Genomic DNA, 22,687 nt, shown 5'->3' on the forward strand with positions numbered 1-22,687 from the left:
TAAAAAACTCTCTCTTAGCAGCTCTCCCATACCAGCACCTTCCATGTCCAGACCATACCACAAGCTTCTCCCCAGCAGTACTATATTTGTGGCTGGTTGGAAGGTCAATAAAATACTTCCTGTTACTACAATCACTGATGTTCAGACTATTCCATTTCATAGAATCATAGAATCGTTAAGGTTGGAAAAGACCTTTAAGATCATCGAGTCCAACCGTTAACCTAGCACTGCCAAGTCCACCACTAAACCACGTCCTCAAGCACCACGTCTACCCGTCTTTTAAATACCTCCAGGGATGGAGACTCAAGCACTTCCCTGGGCAGCCTGTTCAGTGCCTGACTACCCTTTCGGTGAAGAAGTTTTTCCTAATATCCAACCTAAACTTCCCCTGGCGCAGCTTGAGGCCGTTTTCTCTCGTCCTATCGCTTGTTACTAGGGAGAAGAGACCGACCCACACCTCGCTACAACCTCCTTTCAGGTAGCTGTAGAGAGCAATAAGGTCTCCCCTCCGCCTCCTCTTCTCCAGACTAAACCACCCCAGCTCCCTCAGCCGCTCCTCATAAGACTTGTGCTCTAGACCCTTCACCAACTTCATTGCCCTTCTTTGGACACGCTCCAGCACCTCGATGTCCTTCTTGTAGTGAGGGGCCCAACACTGAACACAGCACTCGAGGTGCAGCCTCACCAGTGCCGAGTACAGGGGCTCTATCACCTCCCTGGTCCTGCTGGCCACACTATTCCTGATACAAGCCAGGAGGCCATTGGCCTTCTTGGCCACCTGAGCACACTGCTGGCTCATGTTCAGGCGGCTGTCAACTGACACCCCCAGGTCCTTTTCTGCCAGGCAGCTCTCCAGCCACTCCTCCCCCAGCCTGCAGCGTTGCATGGGGTTGTTGTGACCCAAGTGCAGGACCCGGCACTGAGCCTTGTTGAATCTCATACAGTTGGCCCCAGCCCAACGATCCAGCCTGTCCAGGTCCCTCTGTAGGGCCTTCCTGCCCTCCAGCAGATCGACACTTCCACCCAACTTGGTGTCATCTGCAAACTTACTGAGGGTGCACTCAATCCCCTCGTCCAGATCATCAATGAAGATATTGAACAGGACCGGCCCCCAACACTGAGCCCTGGGGAACACCACTCATGACTGGCTGCCAACTGGATTTGACTCCATTCACCACCACCCTCTGGGCTCGGCCGTCCAGCCAGTTTTTAACCCAGCACCGGGTGCACTTATCCAAGCCGTGAGCAGCCAGCTTCTCCAGGAGAATGCTGTGGGAGACAGTGTCAAAGGCCTTACTAAAGTCCAAGTAGACAACATCCACAGCCTTCCCCTCATCCACTAAGCAGGTCACCTTGTCATAGAAGGAGACCAGGTTAGTGAAGCAGGACCTCCCTTTCATAAACCCATGCTGGCTGAGCCTGATCCCCAGGTTGTCCCGCACGTGCCGCGTAATGGCACTCAAGATGATCTGTTCCATGACCTTCCCCAGCACCGAGGTCAGGCTGACAGGCCTGTAGTTCTCCGGATCCTCCTTCTGACCCTTCCTGTAGAGGGGCGTCACATTTGCTAACTTCCAGTCATCTGGGACCTCCCCGGTTGACCAGGACTGCTGATAAATGATGGAGAGTGTCTTGGCAAGCTCCTCTGCCAGCTCCCTCAGTATCCTTGGGTAGATCCCATCTGGCCCCATAGACTTGTGAGCATCCAGGTGGAGGAGCAGGTCGGTGATTGCCACCTCTTCAACAACTGAGGCTTCATTCTGCATCCTATCTCCATCTCCCAGCTCAGGGGCCTGAATACTCTGAGTATGACCAGTCTGACTATTAAAGACTGAGGCAAAGAAGGCATTAAGTACCTCAGCCTTCTCCTCATCCTTTGTGGCAATGTTTCCCTCCGCATCCAACAAAGGAGGGAGATTCTCCCTGGCTCTCCTTTTGTCACTGATATATTTATAAAAACTTTTTTTGTTATCTTTAATGGCGGTGGCCAGTTTAAGTTCTAGCTGGGCCTTTGCCTTTCTAATCTTCTCCCTGCATAACCTCACAACATCCTTGTAGCCCTCCTGAGTTGCCTGCCCCTTCTTCCAAAGGTGGTAGGCTCTCCTTTTTTTCCTGAGTTCCAGCCAAAGCTCTCTGCTCAGCCAGGCCGGTCTTCTCCTCCACCTGCTTGACTTGCAGCACATGGGGACAGCCTGCTCCTGCGCCTTTAAGACTTCCTTCTTGAATAACATCCAGCCTTCCTGGACTCCTTTGCCCTTCAGGACTGCCTCCCAAGGGACTCTGTTAACCAGACTCCTAAACAGTCTGCCCTTCTGAAGTTCAGGGTAGCGGTTTTGCTGACCGCCTTCCTTACTTCTCCAAGAACTGAAAACTCTACCATTTCATGGTCACTGAGCCCAAGACAGCCTCCGACCACCACATCACCCACCAGGCCTTCTCTGTTCGTGAACAGCAGGTCCAGCGGGGCATCTCCCCTGGTTGGCTTGCTTCCCTGCTGCGTCAGGAAGTTATCTTCCACACACTGCAGGAACCTCCGAGACTGTTTTCTCTGTGCTGTGTTGTATTTCCAGCAGACATCTGGTAAGTTGAAGTCTCCCACGAGAACAAGGGCTAGAGATTGTGAGACTTCAGCCAGCTGCTGGTAGAATACTTCATCTGTTTCCTCATCCTGGTTGGGTGGTCTATAACAGACTCCCACCACGATATCTGCCTTATTAACCTTCCCTCCAATCTTTACCCATAAGCACTCAACCTTATCATTACCTTTGTTGAGCTCTAGACAATCAAAACACTCTCTAACATACAAGGCTACCCCACCACCTCTCCTTCCTTGCCTGTCCCTTCTAAAGAGCTTGTAGCCATCCACTGCAGCACTCCAGTTGTGTGAGTCATCCCACCATGTTCCCGTAATGGCGACCACATCATAGTTTTCCTGCCATGCAATGGCTTCCAGCTCCTCCTGTTTATTGCCCATGCTGCGTGCATTGGTGTAAATGCACTTCAGTTGGGCTATTGATCTCATCTCCAACACAGGCATGCCACCCCTAGGCTCATCCCTAGCAAGCCTGGTTTTATCCAGGCTTCTTTCTTGCTGAAGGCTGAGTTCTGAGGTAACTTCTCACACTCCCACCCACCCTGAATTCTCTCTGCATGCTTACCAAATCGCTTTGTGTAAAGCATCTCGCCCAAGTTGTGGGGTGCCAGAGAATACACAGCCAGTATTCCCTCATCAGGGAAGCCTCTTTGACTGCTGGGAATGAAGGCTGCCAGCAGCTGCCCATCGGCAGAGATATCGCAGCTAGCATCATTGTAAATCTTGCAGTTTTGCACAAGCACGTTCACAGAGGCTGCAAAGAAGAAAGGAACAGTTATTAAAGCACTCAGGTTCAACAGAGAATAAAGCAAGATTTAAACCTAATGTTGGAGACTGGACAGTACATGCAAAAGACACTCCAGACATTTAGCTTCCTCCAAAAGTTTATGAAACGTTAATACCCTGATTAATGTAAAATTTGCTCCAGAACTGAGATAAGACACTGCAATGAGCATAGGGAATGAAATCGTACTCACCTCCTGGAGCCTTCAGCCAAGAAATAGTGGCAATTGCACTTTATCAAACCGCTCCTTTTTTGAGCAAAACACCATCCTTTGTAAAGGACAGCACAGTTGTTTAAACAAGTCCCAAATTGTGACTCTCTGACAAACTCCAGCAGTGGTATCATTGGAAACAGTACACCTTAGTTCACTTCCCCTTCTCTTGCTAAGCCCCTAGTTCTAGCTCCTCTTATCACCAGTAAACAGGAGATGAGAGAAAAATTCCTCCCTGCAGATACAGACATTCATTTCTGACAGCTGATTTTTACACCAATCTTGGATAAAGCAAGTTAGAAAGGGCAGAGACTTCTCCAGCCAGTCCTCCATTTAATTACTCCAGTATTTGAGACACTCATGCAATCAGTGAAGTAACTGTTTAGCAGACAGGGTAGTGAGCAGCAATTCAGAAAATATGAGTTTTATTTTAATCTCTGCCAGTGAGTTGCTGGGTGACCTTGTACAAATCTCTTCCCCTCCGCATCTTGCACACGCAGCTGATAAGCTCTTTAGGCTACTGAATCTTACTACGCGCTTGTGCCATTCCTAGTGCGATGAGGTTCCGCAAGGCCTTTTAGCGCTGTTATCACCAACAGTTCAATGGTGGCTTGATAAGATAAGGCAGGAGTTATGTTCATTCCCTCAGCCTAACCTAAACGTGGTCTAGTGTTTCACTAAAACTACTGCAATTATTCCAGGAAGTTTGGAGCTGAAACCGCATCCACTATTTTGGGGATGGGGGAATTTCAGATTCTAGTATTTTCAAACTCCAGGGGACAGAAATACAAAAAAATAGAGAATAAAGCCCACATTTGCAATATAGAAGCTTTGCATGCTAGAAGACTGAACACCCCATCTCACATGCTTGAAGCTACAGCATCATGTGGAGCACTATGTCGACTTTTACAGTCCAGGAATTCTCTTCTAAACCTTCAGACCATGCCCAGCCTAGAAGTGGCTTTGATTTGTTCAGCTAAAATTGCAGATGAGTTTATGAAAGCACTTCTTCGGCTAGATTCCTTATTAGTTTAATAAAAGAACAGTGCCAAGAATGCTTTGTGCATACTTCTGAAAGTCTGAACTTCCAAATCAAATTAAGGCTGTAACTCAATGCTTTAACAAACTGGTGCTGCTGCCAGAAGAAACAATCCCTGCCCTTTGTTTCCAACACTTCTGTGGAAAGAAAGCTACATCAGGGAACTGATATGGCTGAGAAATTACTGACTGTTGTCTAGGTCACTTTTCAGCCAGAACAGTTTCCCAACCTGGTATGCCATACGGCCACATAGACACTTGCAGCAGCAGAAAAGGAAGTCATCACAGGGAAGCAGACAGGACTGCTCCGTCTTCCAACATTACTGATTTAAAGTGCTGGATGAACCTCAACTTCAGTTCTTCTGGTCTCAAAGACATTTTTCCTGGAACTGCTTTCCTGCATTGTTGGGTATCAACTTCTACTGTTCCATTTAAGAAACTCCGATGAAAAAGAAGATGAGGATAAAAAGTGGACTATGTAATTACATTCTGTACCAAACCACCTACACCTATACGCTAAATTTATTCAACCATTTTTTTTCAGTCACAAAGCTGCTAAAAACAGTAATTTTCAGCCTAGTATAAACAGAAAGCTGCTGAACAGAAAAAAGGTAAATAATGGTAGTCACTGTCAGTGCTGTAATAACAGAACCTAAAATACACATGGCCCTTCAAAGAACAGACGGTCCAGAAGACGACAGAATTCCCAAGTGCTTAGTCTGAAGCTAGTTGAACAGAAAGACAACAGAATAAAGATTAAAGACTATACCACCTAATTTTAAAAAGGGTAGAATTAAAATTTGCCCTTTTTTTTTTTTAATCTAGGCTTCACTCAAGTACTCATTATGTCATCACAAGAGAAGATGGGCATCACCACAAGAACTGCAGTATATGCTGTGAACTAGCTAAAGGATGCATGACAACAGGTTGCACTATTGTAATCCCCATCAAACTGGGAGGATTCCAGTGACTCATTTCAAAACCAGTCCTATTTATTAGCTTTATCGATGAGCTAGGCACACAGTGGAGCTGGTTGATGAATTCTGTCGATAAAGTTGGGTAATTTAATTAACAGAGCATGATCAGACCACACAGTGAACTGAAGTACACAGAGACATAACAGAAGTGAAATGAAAGAATTCTAGAGTGTGTTAACATTTATAAATTTCTGCTTTACCTAGGAGCTTCTCAGTTAGAAACAAGAGAGAATCAACTTTGGTGATCATAGCAAAGACTGAGCCATCCACCTGGCATAACAGTGAAAGAGATGGCAATCCTATACCACACTAGGGAGCACACTTACAATAGAAATATCAGAGCCGAGAGCACATGCAGGATTACTGGGCACAGTTTTGGTCAGCCATGTTCAAGAAAGTTTAAACCCTAAATGGTACCAAGTCCAGCAAAGAGCTAGGAAGATGACTGGGGAAAATGAAACATGTATTTTATGTTTAAAAGGAGGGGGAAAAAAAAAAAAAAAGATCGTGAGGAAATGGGAATGTATTTACAAAAAATACTGGAAAGTAAGTGCCAGAAAAACATCAGTTCTCTTCACAAATAATGTTGACAGGTGAGTAAGTGGGTAAAAGCAGCCATTAAGTTTGGAAATTAGAAGATTTCTACCAGAATAGCTAGATTCTAGAACAGTCTTTCAACAGAAGTGAAAGGGGCAAAGAATTTAACCAATTTTAAGACAGAGTAAGAGGAACTAGTGCTTGCCTAAGACAGCAGGGAGCTAGACTCAGTCGCTAAGGGGGTCCTTTCTCACCAATTCCTTTGTAGTTGTAATCTAATCAGCAGTGATCTAAAAAATTGAAGAAAAAAAAAAAAAAAGGGGGTGGGGTGGGGATGGGTGGGAACTTATTGGACAGGTGAATATTGGGACTCTCCCAGCCAAACCTGAGTTAACTACTTAAAAGAGAGACAAGCAAGGTGGCCAGCAACAGAGCAAAACTACACATTACACAGAGAGAGCATGTGCCAGAGGTACAACTATAAAACACGCCTCCATCACCACCCCTGCAAAAAACTTTGATTATTAGAAGAGAAAATATAGTCCAGTCCCTTTCTTTGGGGTCTAAGAACTGTTCTCATACTACTCTGCTAGATATCAAAGTTTTTGTCCTGCATCTCGGGGTTCAGGATGCAGTTCCCATGAGGTAGCCATGGTTTCTCTACAACGTGAACTACTGTCATTTGATGGTCAATATTGGAAGTAGTGAACCTGTATACTTGCTTCATCAGACCAAAGGTATGGGTGCCATTTATCCCAGGGACCCTTCTGTACTGATGAACTCCTGCTGCTTTTCAAAGAAGTGCAAGAAGTTTTAGAGGGGACAGATACTGATTTCTCTGGGCACAGGCGATGTTTCCTCCTTGTTCCTATAACTATTGAAAATCATCATCTATAGAATCCATGGCTCTTCTCAGCTTTTAAAGTTTGGGGTTTTTTTAATCTAATACAACGTTGGACATTCATAAGAAAAGAATCCCACATCTTTATTTTTGTAAGGTAAGAAATGCTTGTATTTCTTCTGTACCATTTACAGATTCAGGGACATTGCCATGTCTTGGGCATATCCTCACAGTTCCACGGCTATTTTTTTTCCTTTCCAGGTCTCTAATCCTCTTCCTCATCTAGCATTTACTATATGTCTTTTTAAAACAATGTTGGGTTTGGATCACCAGTCACCAAGTCTATTTATCATATAGCACATGTTCACTCATTTTCTATCTACACCGTTTTTCCTTTTTTTTTTCCCCCACGCACCCCTCCTTCAGCACAGCACAGAGGTTTGTGGTGAGCAGTCCACAATGATGGCCAACATGACTGCATGTCTTGTTCTTTTTAAAGTTTGTTGCATATGGTGAATGCCTCTTAGTAAAACAGATTGTGAGCTCCCCTGCCAGAAATGAACTATCTTTCCCCCTTGATGTGTGCCTGGAACATAAAACATCACAGATGCAAGTTGCGCTGAACAAGAAAGAGTGCCCTTTATTTCAGTCTTTCAAGATCTGATTCACGCTGGCATTATGGTTCTTTGCTCTTCCCTCATTTACGAAGGATGAGGGACTCAGGTAGCACTTACACCTCGAACCAAGGGAGCCTACTGCGCCAGCAGAAAAAGTCTAAATGTGAGAGGTGGAGATCTCAACAAGGTTTCATTTTAAGGAACAGCATCAAGAGATTTCCAAGACAAGGGGGGGACGAAGATACTCGTGCATTTGACAAAGCCACAGGCTATTTGATTTCTTTGAGCCTGAGGCCTGATCTATGAAAATGAAGCCAATACGGAAGATTTTACGGAAAAAAGAAATGCTATTTTTGGAAAACCATTTACAACAAGGCTGCCCTTTCATGTCTTGTTTTCTTTTGTTGTTAATGCAGCCACCAAGCTGACAGAACAGATCAAAAGAAACATCAGAGAACAAATTAATCAGGCTGTTGTGCCAACTTGGAGTGCTTACACCTACAGCATAATTACGCTTGAAGCTGGGCAAGGCCTGGAACGCCGGCAGCAACAGCACTGTTTGCCAAAGGAAAACAGTGCTGGGTGCACCATCCACTCCTAGCCACCCTATACGGATGACACTTTCTTAACAGCTGCTCCTATTTATATGTTGTTTAGCATGCTTTTTTTTTTTTTTTTTTCCCTTTTCTTCTTTTAAGTTCTTCTGCATCCCACTGTGGATCGGTAACTATCAAATAACCCTCCTCAAGTCCCAGCCAGTGTTAGAACAGGACAAATTCCTGTCGCGTGACTAAATGTGGAAGAACTAGACCAGTTCAGCTACAATGGCTAGAAAATGAAATAACAAGCAGAGACTAGCATGAGAGAAACTATATTCAACAGATATAAACAAGAGACAAAACCTTCAAACGTTTTATCTGTGGAAAGGCTATATTCTACACTGTTCACCGATTCAATACTTACCTGTTAGCTGTGGGAAATTTTAAGGATCTACAACACTTACTAGAAGAACATTAAATAAATGCCAGAGATAGCATTGTCTCTGCTGCCAAATAAATTCCCCACCCCAAAGCTGATACAACTGACAATTACAGTTTAAGACCGTGTCATGTTCATTTCAGAGTTATTAAAAACAAAACTGGCAAAAGGAGAGAAGAAATCTGAAGCCATCTTTTTCCATTTTGCAATTAAGAGAGAAAGACAGGGCAGAGACTAAAATCCCACAAGTCCCTGCAAAGCCATTTCCCCAAGCCCATCAGAGTCCTCTTTCGTGCTCTTGCTGGACGGAGCGTTAGCAAGGTCGCTGCTGTGGAGCCGAGCCCGGAGCTCTGAAGGGTGCTGGGGCCCAGCCGCTGAGATCACAGGACTGTGCTCATCACGCTGCTGTCACTTGCTCAGATGCATCCGCTTCAGTGGAAAACATCCTACTTCCAAACTATCTTTTCTTTGTTTAATTTTAACAGGAAGAAGAGCTGCTCGGAGATGGAGGTTGGCCACAGAGTAATTTCTTTGATGGAGAGTGGAGCTGGCAGGCAGTCCCAAACTTCAGCTGCATCGTTTCATCTGCCTGAACTCCTAAACCACTTGTGGCTCAAGTCAGTCCCAGGAAGTGCAATAGCCCCCTCTGCGTAAGCAGACTCTCTCACATGACCACCTCTGATTTATAGGAAATGATGGAAAAAAAAGAGCTATTGAGGTCACATGCTTTACTGGGAAAATAGTTTATTTCCAAGATCACGAAGAGTCAGAAAAAACTCCTCCAACCCACCACTCCACCGTTACACATTCCGCTTCACAACGTCTCTACAAATTTGTGCACCTTGGCGAACTTGCAGCTTGCCTTTGTTCTGTGCCTAGTCAAGCTTGGCAAATATCTGTTGTAGGATGAGCACAGCTGCTATGTCTTCATACATCCCTACTAGACCTTAGCAGAGGGAGATAGGGCTAACAACCCAGAAATGCCAGAGTTTGATTCAGCATGTAAAAAGGAAGCAGCAGAGTAAAACTGAACATTTCCAAATGGTAATAAAGATGGACAAGCCAAGTACTATGAAGCACAAAGTGGGGAGTCAGAAGGGCTGGGCATGGGCTTGTAGCAGGAACCCTGCCTGCAAGAAGGGCCCAATGACAACAGAAACTGTAGCCCAATTTCCAGCTAATTGGAAGCTATTTCAGAAGTGAAGTGTCCTGGTAGGGAAGAGGGAGAAGATTGAAATATTGATGTCTTGAGGAGCAGATGGTTCTTATTTTCTATGGGATTCCATAAATTATAAACAAACATCTTATGCTTTTTTTTTTTTTTTTTTAAATCAGCAGCCTTCTCAGCAGCCAGATGAGGCCAAAAAAAAAAAAAAGCTATTAGCAGCTGTAGCACTCTTCAAATACTTTACAAGCTTGCAGAGAAGTCCCAAAGCATTTACATCAGCCGCAAGATGCTTCCCCCTTCTGACTTCATCTTTATTCTGTTCCAGAGTCTGGCTGGACCACGGAAGTATTGCCACCACGTGGCAAAACTTTGCCTTGAGCACTGATCCTCAGCCTACAACTTTACATTAGTACTTCAAAGTTTGGCACTTAACAAGACACGTCAAAGCACTGGCACATGAGTTCAACACAGTATTCTACTTTCAAGATGACACTGTGTGCTCCTTCCCAAGAGACAGAATGGTTCTCCAGGACAAAATATAAAACATCTTCCCCCTTTACAATGTTGAGGGCTACCATCTAGAAGTAGGGCTCTTACTTTCCACCAGGCTATAAACATCACACCACAATATTCTATACAGTGTGAAGGAAGATGAGACAGAAACAGCAGATACTTTATCTCTAGCAACGACACAGTAAGGAAGTTTTTGTAATGGGATGGCCTACTGGTGGCTTTCCCCCAGCTCCTCCGATTTCCCAGGGACTGGGAGGTAAATGGCTCCATACAGGCTGCCCAGAGAAGTTGTGGATGCCTCATCATTGGAAGTGTTCAAGGTCAGATTGGACAGAGCTTTGAGCAACCTGATCTACTGAAAGACGTCCCTGAGCACGGCAGGGCGGGTAGACTAGATGACCTTTAAAGGTCGCTTCCAACCCAAACCATTCTGTGATTCTATGATTTCAATTCCCCACATCTCTACTGCTATGGCATCACTACATGTGCTCCTTTTGTGGGTTCTTTAAGCAACAGGACAGTATCCCACAGAGACCTCTCTTGTCAGATATGTAATTTCTAGAATTGCAGAACAGACAGGGCTAGGACTGGGAGAAACTTTTTCTTAATTTGTTTTGGTGGCTACCTGTGAAAGCAGAAGTCTTTCCAAAACCAGAATCCCTGTTAACCCTAAAAAGAAGTCACTCCCTTAAAGCAGGACCCAATCGGTTTTTGCTGAGAAGTCAAGCAATGAATTTCACCTATGCACAGAGATGGCCTAAGCTAAAAATCACCGTACAAAGAAACATTCATGAGTATCTACCTCCTATCTTCAATCCAGGCTGCCACAAATATTTCTGCAGCTGTACAGCAAGCTATATCAGGATACCATTCTGGGTTAAAAATAGACTTTCTAGTCAAGGTAGTTTTAGTCCTGAAAAAGTCATTCCTTGATCAGCTGACCACAAGCATCAAATATTCTTGTGTCTGCATAAGGAAGTCTCTTCCAGTGTGAGAGCTAGCTTACGCCATAGAACGTATGTAAAACTATGGTCTAATTTTCACAAAGGAAAGGAGAGAATAAATAAATAAATAAATCAGAAATATTGCTCATATTCTTGACCCAGAAGCAGCTTTCACCTGAGATATGGGACGAACCACTGCTTTTGCAAATGGCTAGAAGCTATATCTACTTCCCCTGGCTTGCAACACTGTGGTAAGCAACAGACCAGGACCCCGATTCCCAAAATGTATTGCAGCACTTTAACCCACACTAATGTCAATAAGTTTGAGAATTCAGGCCCAATTTATTAGTACGTTCTAATGTAAAGGTATAAAGACAATATCGCTCTAGAAACTTGTCAGTGAAAGAATGAGGAGATTGGATACAGAATTCTTCTAAGAGGATTGTATCTTCCCATGAGAATGCTCACAAAAAAGCCCCATTTATGCATAGATTTGCTGATAGCAAGAATACACAAGCTAGACAGAGCGGGAACAGCCTGCATGCTTTTAGTCAACTTTTTCAAAAGGCTAAGCATTTTACAGTTCCCAATGCAACAAGACAATCACATAATCCAAGGCCTGCAACATACAGCTACCTTTGGAAGATCCTAGAGCTTGTGGTAGCTCTGGTTGGTACAAACTTATAAGAAAGTACTGGTGACCTTTCCAGCTTACCATTGCTGATTTCAGGCAGATCAAATTTAGTGAAGTCCCACCACTGAAGCCGGTAGGTGGTGTTGGCAATGTTGCTGGCCACAGCTGACTGTCCATCCCCAATCACAGCACCTACAGAAAAGGAGGAAATAATTAGCAATTTAACCTCCAGAAGATTATCCAGAAAACAGCTGGGGAGACAAAAACCATAGAAAACCTTTCAAAATCCTATACACAAAACTTCAGATTCTTAAAGAAACCTTATTTACAGAAATGGCAACACCTCCTAAATAAGCCACAGAGCACAGGAAATTAATAGGAAAGCACCCCCCTGCAACACATTTCCAAAAGAAAAGAAAGTTGATGAGAGATAAGACTTGCCCAGACTCACAAGGCAGAAACCCTAATCCAGTCAATTTGGTGCAAATGCATTCTACTTACTGGAACTAGCAAAGCTGTATTTTCACAGACCCAAAATTTTCTAGTACAGCTATGAAGGCAGACCAGAATATACACTAAAGAAAATGGCAAATCACACACATTTGCAGGCATAATCCCTCCTACTACCGTAAACTCCACTTGGAAGACACAGGTTGCCTACAATATTTGCCACACAGTAATGACTGTAACAAAGTATTAGCAAGGAGGACCTACAAGCTGGCCCTTTGCTGCTCTGGGTGGTCCAACCTACAGCAGGCAGAGGCTGCCCTGACTCCAGGCAAATGACATGACCCTTGCTAACCACCCAAGGATTTGTGCAACAGCCCAAAGCAGAAGGCTAAGCAGAAGACTTCAGAAACTAGCACAAAGAACATAATTTTTTCAGGCAGAAAGGAACTGCCACTGGTAACTCCAGTCAGCATACATTTGAGAAAGCTCAGAGGCATTAAATGCAATTCCTAGGAAGACAAGTGGAGAGAAGAAATAGTTCTCCCATAATACTACTAGAGTCAAAAATCTCATGCTATTTGCAGCCTCTAAAGCCTTCATATACATGCAGCCCTTGTACTACACACACATGCTGGCACATAGAGAAACTCAAGGTAATATAATTTGATGAGGGAGAGCAAAACAAGATCATCCCCAAGCACAAATGAGGAAAACCACAGCCTCCAGAGTCTACGCAGTCTGGATTTCAGCATCTCCACGCTGTCTCCAGTGGGAAGCACACAGAAAAGTCAGTGGCTTTGCTCTCCCAGAAGGGCTGGCTCTGGACTCTGCTGCCACAGCAGCAATAGTGGAAGCGACAGCACTTTGACAACTCTGTATTCAGTACACAGCAGGCCAGCTGCCTGTGCAGAGAGCTAAAAGCTTGCTAACGGCTAGGAAATGAAAGTGGTGTGGAGGAAGATGAGGAGACTAGGGTGGCTAGATTTTTACTTTTCTTATCAAATCCCAGCAGAACACTCAGGCTTGTAAAAAAAAAAAAAAAGCCCTGAAAACAAACAAACAAATAAACAAACACACACACACAGGCTAACAGGGTTTATGTTTTCTCTGCAAAGTAAAGAACAAAGTGGGGCAGGGCAAAGTAGGGAAGCAAATTCTAAACTGGTGCCAAGAAGTCTGCTGCTAGTCCTCTTTTCATCGATAAGCTGTCTCGAGTCCTGATTTTTGGTTCTGGAGAAAGCTCAGAAATATGCCAAGAGCAAGACTTCTGAGCAGCCAGCTTTACACTGTGTATTCAGCTGTGCCAGGCCTCCAGCAACTGACAAACCTCCACCGTGCACCTCCTCAGTCTCTGTATCTGCCTCTGTCAGACGCACACACATCACCTGGAGAGCAGAACTAAGAACATTTCCATTGCTCTTACATATGCTCAAGGCCTTGTTCTCCATATCCCCCAAAACAAAGGGCTCTTCTGAAGAAAAGACATGCACTGGAGAAAGCAGGTTCAACGCATTAATGAAACTACATTTTGTAACCAGAAGTGGAAGGACAACTAAATTTTATGTTGCTTCATCTTTAAAAGTCTCCTCATTGCAAGCCCGAGTTTGGTAAAGGGCAGCTCTTCTGCTGTCTTGCCTCCAGCCACCAGGTGGAGAACAGAAAACTAGTTTCTTTAGGAATTTCAAGCAGTGGGACTTGCTGCAGAGAAACAGTGACTAACATCACCAACTAGGTAGCAACTGCTTTACAGGACTGAGTCAGACAAGGAAACACTCGGCAAAGACAGGCAACAGAAGTACTACCCAAGGCACATAATTCCAGAATATTGGTCTTATTACAGATGAACATTACAAAGTCATCACCTGTTTTGCAATGAGAACAACCTTTGCAGGCATCACAAGTAATATATGAACTGGAGAATAACATACCCTAGGAGAGTAATCGTGCGTTCCCTCTGCATCACAGAAGCCTAGCAACATCACTATCTGCTCCACAAACAGCAAGTTCATCTGGCTCATACAACTGTTGCACCTACTGCTACAAGTACCATAAAAAATGCTGTTGGCGAATGTTTTTGAATTTTTTTTCTGTAAAGATTCTGGTCTTCTCATCTCTTTCCCTGGAACCTTCAGGTTAGTTATGGTTTTCATTGAAATCTCGCATCCCCTTCACCTCTAAAGGCAGTCACATCCTACACAGAAAAACTAACAACAGAAAAAAGCAGTACCTCCCCATCTACAGGACAGCCCTGCACAAATTTCAGAGCCAGTAAAAGCTATCAACTAATGGTAGTGCTTCAGGAAACAGCTACCTTTATCAAAAAGATTAGGACGCAGGGAACGAGGTTCGTAGAGTGAATGGTGCATGTTCAGAAGGATCTGGTCCATTTCTCAAAGGCTCCAAACCAGTGTGCCTAACACTAATGGCAAATCCAGTATCTACATGTTTTTATTAAGTAATTACCTCTACTTATACTAATTATGTAATTGAGAAGTGTAATTATTAAATTATATCCAGCTACATATAACAAAGTGGAATAACATTTGTATCACAAGTCCTGCCAGAAGCCTCCCACATGCACGCATGCACTGTCCTACAGTTAAATAAGATTAAAAGCATGCAAACATTTGAGACGTTCAATTTAGGGAGGAAAGTACCCCCCAATACACAACTATGCTATCCTAACCTTTGTTGTTCGCTTTTTCCATTGGTTGATAGGGAAGATTTGAGACCGTGGGCGGAAAACTTAAGAAAGTTAAAATCCTCACTACAGAGCTTTTGTTCACCGCGCAGCGTGAGAACCCATTCTCAGCTGGCTTTGCCCAGTCAGGGTTTCAGCATGGGTGAGTGCAGAAGAAGGTGCTGTTGCCTCTTAAGTTCTAGTGTAACCTGGAGGCAAACAACGCACTTCAGCTTCTTAAATGTGGGCAGCAGCAGATCAGCTCTTACAAGCAGCAGTTCTCACCAAGCGCTCGAGTCTGTCCTGATTCCTGGGTCTTCCACTGTTTGATGGGATCACAAGTGACTGCAGTGGGTACCCGAGGGTCTCAGGCTTGCCATCCCCACGAACAGAACGACCTTTTACTGCAGAGATGATGTAGATTTCAAAATGCTGAAATCCAAAGCGAAGGCCAATTGAAATGCAGTGAACGTAGGTTTGATTGGCAGCTTTCCTGCGTCTGTCTATCACTGCGTAATAAACACTGGGTGATGGCAGAAATGAAGATAAATGCTTTCAGCAGCCCCCCCCCTTCTCCCCCCACCGCCCCGATCTCCATCCACCCCCACTCAGCGCATGACAAGAGAGTTTAAAGAGTGGGGGGGGAATGTCTTAACAAAGACTTAAAAAGAAATCCTCAAATCTTTTCTTATAGGCCACCTACATGTGACAGATATTTATCCGTCAGTCTCAATCCCCTCAGAGGGTCCAACTCATCTTGGCATGTGGAGAAATGAACCTTTGCCAGTCAGCTATTGCTCATTTATGAATCAAGCCATGCAAGCCAATGCCCGAGTTTAGACTGAAAGGGAAAAAAAGCAATGCAAAACCACTTTCCATGGCACTCCAGTACTCCTTCAGTGGAGAGCAGGATACTTCCAGACTACTACTATCAGACTCTCAGAGGAAGAGCTAATACTCTAGAGCTACACAAGCTTTGGGGTACAAGTTTCAAGAACATGGAACATCTACGTATTATGGGAATTTCTTTCCCATGTATTTAACAGAAACCAGAGCTCAATTTTTTTTTCTAGACTAGATCCTTTACTCTTAAGTTTTTAGTGTCTGGCAGGTGCCCTCATAGTAAGAGAAAAAATTATTAAGATGCTTACAGATAAGCTTGAGGAAGCTGGAGAAGTCCCTGAGCTAATTTGTGACTCAATGTGAGACAGTGATTAGGCCCTGGTATAAAATTCCCCCTAGATTAGTACTTGCATCTTTAAGCTTAAGTACCTTTGAAAAGTAATTACCTCTTTATGAGCCCATTTGTAACTGTAGATAATGATACTGAGGTTATCCTACACTTGCAGAAAGGATCTATCACAGCTGACGAGTTTTACATTTACTGGCTCTATATTTACTGTAATCCAGGTTCCAGGAAGCCCAAAACACAGGACAAATCTATTTGACAAACCAAGGATAAAGCTCTCTGCTGCAAGAATACACCAGATTCTCTGAACCAGTTCTGAAGCAATTTGAATTCAGCTGAAATGTGACTACTGGTCTCTGAAGCCTAGTGGAGATGTAACAGGTTCTTGTACATCTCCAATCCTAAAGTATTTTATGGGGCAGCCTGGTTTCAGGGGCTACCTTTGATCATAGTACATATATTAAATCCTGAACATGAATTTGACAAGTCCCAGCAAATCTCTGTTCCAGGTTACCACGAAGACACTGCCTTTGAAGTGGCCAAGCTAACTATCTAAAATTGTGCTAATGCTGTAGGAAACAGTATGCACAGCAACCTGGTATTTTCAAGGATTCATTTTGCTTGTTTTTCAATGTACCAGCAAGCTGTAAATAGGAAGCGGGCAAAAAAATTTTCATGAATGGATGCACAAAATGTTACTAAGGGTAGTTTGGCATATGCTAAGCACTGAAGGGATCTTAGATTTGATGTTAACTGAGAAAGCCGCAAAGAGGTCTATGCTTTCTGAAGGCTGAACCCTTCAAAAGGCTATTATTTTTCCTTTAACCCAGATGTACAAAATAAGAAGAAATGCAATTTCCCATTCATGCTCATTCCTCTTGCAAAATTTCCTTTTAAAAGAGGCAATGCTTAGCATGCTGAGTTCCACAGTCCTATCAGCTATGGGAATCTGAGCAGGCCTCAGCTGCAGGTAGTGAAGATGACCATCCTAATAGGAGCTCAGTCAAGTGCCCAAGGGCTTCACTCACATTGTTAACAATGCAAGCATCATATAGGAAAGGGAATTTTCCAGCCACAAGTTTCAGACTTCAAAAGGAAATCAGTTTATTTGCAAGAAACACAAACAATAAATGAACAGATACCCTGCTCAAAGCCTCTATCCCCAATACAGTCATGATGGTTCCTTGACATCTTACCTTCCTGATGTTAGAGATCTTCCTTTGTCTGATCATATAACAATTAATACAGAAGTGCATCTGGGAAGCATTTGTCTTTGATGGTAGGGTCCAGTTTTCCCTCAGGGAAATTAGAAGAGGTTAAGGTCCTTTTCAAATGCATTCCCCTCTTGTCTGAATTGCTTGCACTTCACCAAGCTGCTAATTTTTCTCCTTATGAAAGAGAATTCCCGCTTCTCTGTTTTTGTTTACCCCATAGAGATGCCCCTGTTCCTGTCACCCTGCTATACATGGAAGCTGGAAAATCAGATATGAAACAGCATGGTGAGTTTCCAGAACCAGCAAGAATTGAGCCAGCAATATTCACATAGAACCTCTTAGACGAGGAAAACCGTGTACTCAGTGACAAATAAGGTATCTTATCATAGCCTTTGCATATACACGTTGGAGCAAGCATATGTCACTGTTTAGGAAGTCCTCATCATACTCAGGGTGACCATTAAGGAACAACCAGTTTCATTTCCTTGCTGCAGCCACCTCAACCCTGTCAGCTACTGTTAGTGACAGATCATGGTCCAAGTCTCCAACTTGCCAAGAACTTTCTGCAACCATCCGATATCACACGTGTACTGCTGAAGACAAAAAAACCCCAACCAAATAAATTGGAAGGAATTCCTTCTTTCTACCTCCTAAATCACTACCAATCATCACCTCAAGTACAGCCTTGACACAATGGAAGTCTGACAGGATTTAAAACAATTTTTGCACACTATTTTTCATCTCTAAGATTCATAATCTCTTACGCCATCCAAAAAAAAAAAAAGGTAAAGAGAAATACCATCTGAACTGTGGGCATACTAGAGTGCCTTACACACGCCTCACCTTAGTGATCGAGTGGAGAGCAACATAACTGCTCAACAACTGCTGGAAAGGAGAAGGGATGAATGAGATAAGTAAGAGCCTGACCTCGGCAACTGAACACAAATAGTTGTATCTTGTTACTGATATATAATTATTTAGCTTATGCTTCAGAGGACACTTCATTTGCATAGTTTAAAAGTTTATTCTTGCAGGGTAGTAAATACAATTCATCAGAGAACTGAAGCCTCAAATCCTGCTTGCAAAAGAAGCAGAGCTGCAAGTCTTAGTGGTGCTCTTACATTTGTACAACTCAAATGAAGCTGGTAAGCGCCATTTTCTTCTTTATAAGAAAACCTTTATGAACAAGGACTGCCTAGGCTCAGCTGTTTTTTTTTTTCTCGTTTGTCATTTATGATGCTTTTAGCTGCAGTGGATGGGAAGTTCTGTGGGAAGGCTCCACTACATTGGTTGCTTTACACTATGTAACGGAACGCATGCATACACATTTTAAACAGCAAAACACCACTTGTTTAGGGACCACTGTGAAACTCCTGGAATTCTGATACCAGGTACAGTACTGGAATGGTATGTAAAGAGATGGAGGTGCTCCATGAAGCACACAGGTGAAAATAAACATTATCAGGCTAGACAGTCAAGAGAAATCTTCCTGCAAATAGAGATGCTCTATCATTAGAAGAGCTTGACAGGAAAAGGTTATGGAAACAGAAAGAACCGTCTGTTACCGTTGGCTGAAACAGCTCACAAGTTGTTTGTGAAGTGGGTGGGCAAACAAGCTTTCTCTTTTCTCATTTGGGCCCCTTGCTGGGAAGGGGAGTCAAGGCTGGAGTCTTCCAATCAGCTAACTGCTGCAGCTGCTGGAGGAAGTTTCTGCAGACATTGTTGCTTGTTTTGAGACCATTTCTTTATTTCCATGTGACAGCAGCATGTGTTAAAAGCATGCCTCACACTACCATATGATTCAAGCAGTAAAACATGTTTCCTACAGTACAGCCTTTTAGGGAAAATATTCAAGCACTAAAAATACATTCCAATCTGCATTTTATTTAACTAGTGTTTTGTTTTGACCTTTTCTGAATATTTTCAGCCTTTTAGATGATTTTGTCTGTATGCATAAAGAAGCCGTAAGAAAAAACAATAAGGATTGGAGAAAAGGGTTTACACTTTCTTCCTAATATCTGTTATTCCATACACCATAAAATCCTCTGATATTTACAGAATCAGCTGTAAGAGCCATCAGCTACTGCGCTGGCATGGGAGTCAGAAGCCTATTTATTGGAAAATACTGGGGAGATAAAGACAACTTTACCTCATCAGTGTAAGGAGAAACAATAATCTGGACTACAGTCGTTTCTCCATCTGGAGGTCCGTATCAACCTACTAAAAAATCAGTAAGATAATGTATTTGAAATCAGCTCCCAAGCAACTGACACTGCAAGAGAAAAGTGTTTTTCAGAATTAAACTGGGGGTGAAGTGAATGAGGCCAGGACACACTGCTAGATGAAAAGGCAGAAGAGCGCTGAACTTTGCAGTCTCTAAAGAAACAGGTATTCTCTTCCTTCACCTCTGTTTGAACCCACACATGAGGGCATGTTCACAGCCCTCCTCCCTTCTAAGCTTCCAGACGCAGTAGGTGACTCTCCAGATCAAAATGCCACATCTCTCCTGCCAGAGTTTAAGTTTCACAAAATCCCTGTGAAGGTGAACTAGGAAGGTCTCAATAGCTAATCTGTGCTGTCTGTCATGTGGGCTCCTCCCTCTGCCAACTCTGCCCCTTGCAATGCCTCCGCTCTCTCCCATCACTAAGTCCCTTGCATCATTTCCAAGCCGTTCATTAAATGCTGTTGGAAGTCTGCTTTTTAACCTTCACGTCTGTGTTTATTCTCTGCACAAAAACAGAGTGAAATCTGTGCCTGGCAGGCATTTCCTTTTGTAAAACTCCTTCTTCTTTCCCTTTCTGACTTTTCAGAGCATGAAATGTGCCTGCTAATCCTAATTGCCTTGGACGGAGAGTCTTGCAGAGACTAGACAAAGGGGGCAGCCTTCCACCAAGGAGCTGTGAGCAGGCACCAGACTCTAAGCTCTCAAGTCTCCAGAGCTCCCATCTCACTTTGCCCTATTTCTGAAGACCACAAGGACAAACTTCCCCAAGAAGCTATACCAGGAACAGGGACTTGCCTGCCCAGGCTTCCCCTCTCCTGCTTAAATGGCCCTCCCAGCACAAGGGCCCATCTGAGCTCATTGTGTGATGTGACTCAGGCTGGGAAGAGTCCTCAAATATTGCTGCTGTATGTCAAAACAAAAAAGCTAAACATTTGACTTTTAAGGGTCATTTGCCTGCCTGCATCCTGGCACCAGCTCTCTTACCAAAGAAAAAGTTTGCAAGGTCCCGCTGGCACATCCACAGCTAGCCTTTCCATTAGCAGTGCCTCGGCCAGTAACACTGGCACTGAGAAACCGAATCGTTATGGTATAGACACACTTTTGCACCCAACAATCATTAAAGAAGTTAACTTTTTGGTCTAGCAGAGTTTGTCTGGATTCAGAGGAATATCCCCACTGCAGCAACAAAAAACTCCTTCACAGGGTTGCTGTCATTGCCTAACCAGAATGTCCTTACCACCCAAGGCTAATGCTCGTGTCCTCCACAGCTGTCACACCACCCACGCTGTCTACTAGTTCTACTGCAGTTCACTCGTCTAACATAGACACTAACTCAGTATCAGACTAATCCAGCCCTGCCAAAACCGTTGTCGGGACCGTTTGCCAAGACACTTGCCAACTGTAGCCCATATTACACACAGGTTATACTTCATCATCAACTCCATAGCACATAAATTAGTGTGGCCACAGTTTCAGTTCACACCGAGTAATTCCTCTCCTGAGCAGAGGCTCAAATAGTGTTGTAACGGCACTCCCATCTAACCAATATAGCTATGCCAACAGACAGATACAGAATAGATGCAAAAATAATGAGTAAAACTGCTTTTACACAGAAGAGCCTTTTTCATTGTGAGTGTGCATTTTAACTACATGAAATCCTATTAATCCAAACAAATCAGCAAGCCAAATGCCTGCTACTGCCTTTGCAGCTCTTACTGTAAGAATGCGTGCTTAGCACAACTTTAAACGTGCACGTCTTATGCCAAAACACTCATCTGCAGTGGAAAAAAACCTCAGGAGTATCTTCGTAGAGCACATGCATGTCTTATCAACCACCACATTGCAATAATACAAACTTTCACTAGTCCAAGAAGCAGTATGTTCCCTAGAAGGGTCTGAATTCCTGAGATTTAACTGTGTATCAGTACAACACCAAGCTTCCACACTGCAGCCGCTTTTCATTGTGGAAATGGCAGTACGCAGTATTAATAAAAGCTCCAAGCGCAGAAACACATTCAAAGCCTTGTACTTGCCAGTGAATGGGAGACTTGCAAAAATTCTTACTATCCTTAAACACATTTCAGGACTGCTATATTCCAGCACAAGCCCTGTGCATCCAAACTTGCAATGAAAATGCTGTGTCAGCTTAGCAACACGGACTGAGCTACCACCACAACACAGAGCACTAAGCTAAACACGCTCAATGGTTGATTACATTTCACAGCCATAATATCCTGTGAGCGGGATAGGTCTGCTGAGGAAATACTTGTCTGTTCTGAATCTGTACTCGTCTAGGGAGGTTAAGATGAAGTCACACGCTCTCAGAGAAAAATGCACCTCCATTAATAACACTGCAGGTCCTGACAACTTAAATAAACTCCATATAATAAACTAACAAAGTGTCTTAGGGCAAATGAAGAGCTGACAGGTGGCATTTAAAAATGTATTTTAAGGGTGTGCTGTACTCATTAAGAGCCTCTTCTCAGGCCGGTGGGTCCTGCAAAGAAAACAGGCCTGCAAAGAAAACAGGCACTAACCTTGTTTGGGAATACAAAACTGGAAAGACATCGCTAAAGGGAAAAATTTATGAGGTATCCCCAATCTGACGAGCAAAAGACAAGGCAGGACAGGAACTGTGAAGTAAGCATCTGGGCTCGCTGTTTTCTTGGTAAAGTGGTGAACAGGGAAACAACCAAAAAAAGCAGAAAATGAGCAAGCTGGGAAAACACAAAATCTATCAATAGTTTAACTAATGGGAAGGCAGTTAAAATTTAAAGCACGGTGAGATGGAAAGGAGGAAGCCCAGGCTGGAAGAACACAATGGGGAGACCACATCGTTCCAACTGAAAAAGAACAAAGTAAAAGAAACCTACAGCAAAAAAAGTATTCGGCTCTCACAGTGTTTTGAGTACTTTCTGATGGAGGAAGTTTTGCGGGTGGTTTGGCATGATCTAGATGACAGCAATGGAAACAAGACTCATTCCTTATTGCCATTAGCTTTAATGCACAAAGCAGGTTCCAGCACTTCAGCAAATCCACAGGGATCTCCACATAGAGCCAATGCAGAGATGCAGGCTCGAGGGGTGACCCAGATC

At 43.6% G+C, this 22,687-nt stretch overlaps 1 protein-coding gene across 10 annotated transcripts in view; it reads right to left on the minus strand.

The window, feature by feature from the left end:
- Window positions 1–22,687, minus strand: part of AMBRA1 (autophagy and beclin 1 regulator 1) — a 141,498-nt gene that overhangs the window by 45,271 nt on the left and 73,540 nt on the right. For all 10 annotated transcript variants that reach the window (XM_082316821.1, XM_082316823.1, XM_082316825.1 and 7 more), the window contains 2 exons: window positions 11,917–12,027; window positions 3,159–3,347 (listed from right to left, as the gene is read on the minus strand). In XM_082316821.1, coding sequence (XP_082172947.1) covers window positions 3,159–3,347; window positions 11,917–12,027 — 300 coding nt within the window. The remainder of the gene's footprint in view (window positions 1–3,158; window positions 3,348–11,916; window positions 12,028–22,687) is intronic.

Source organism: Platalea leucorodia, assembly GCF_965183815.1.
Source record: "Platalea leucorodia genome assembly, chromosome: 7".
Taxonomy (NCBI): domain Eukaryota; kingdom Metazoa; phylum Chordata; class Aves; order Pelecaniformes; family Threskiornithidae; genus Platalea; species Platalea leucorodia.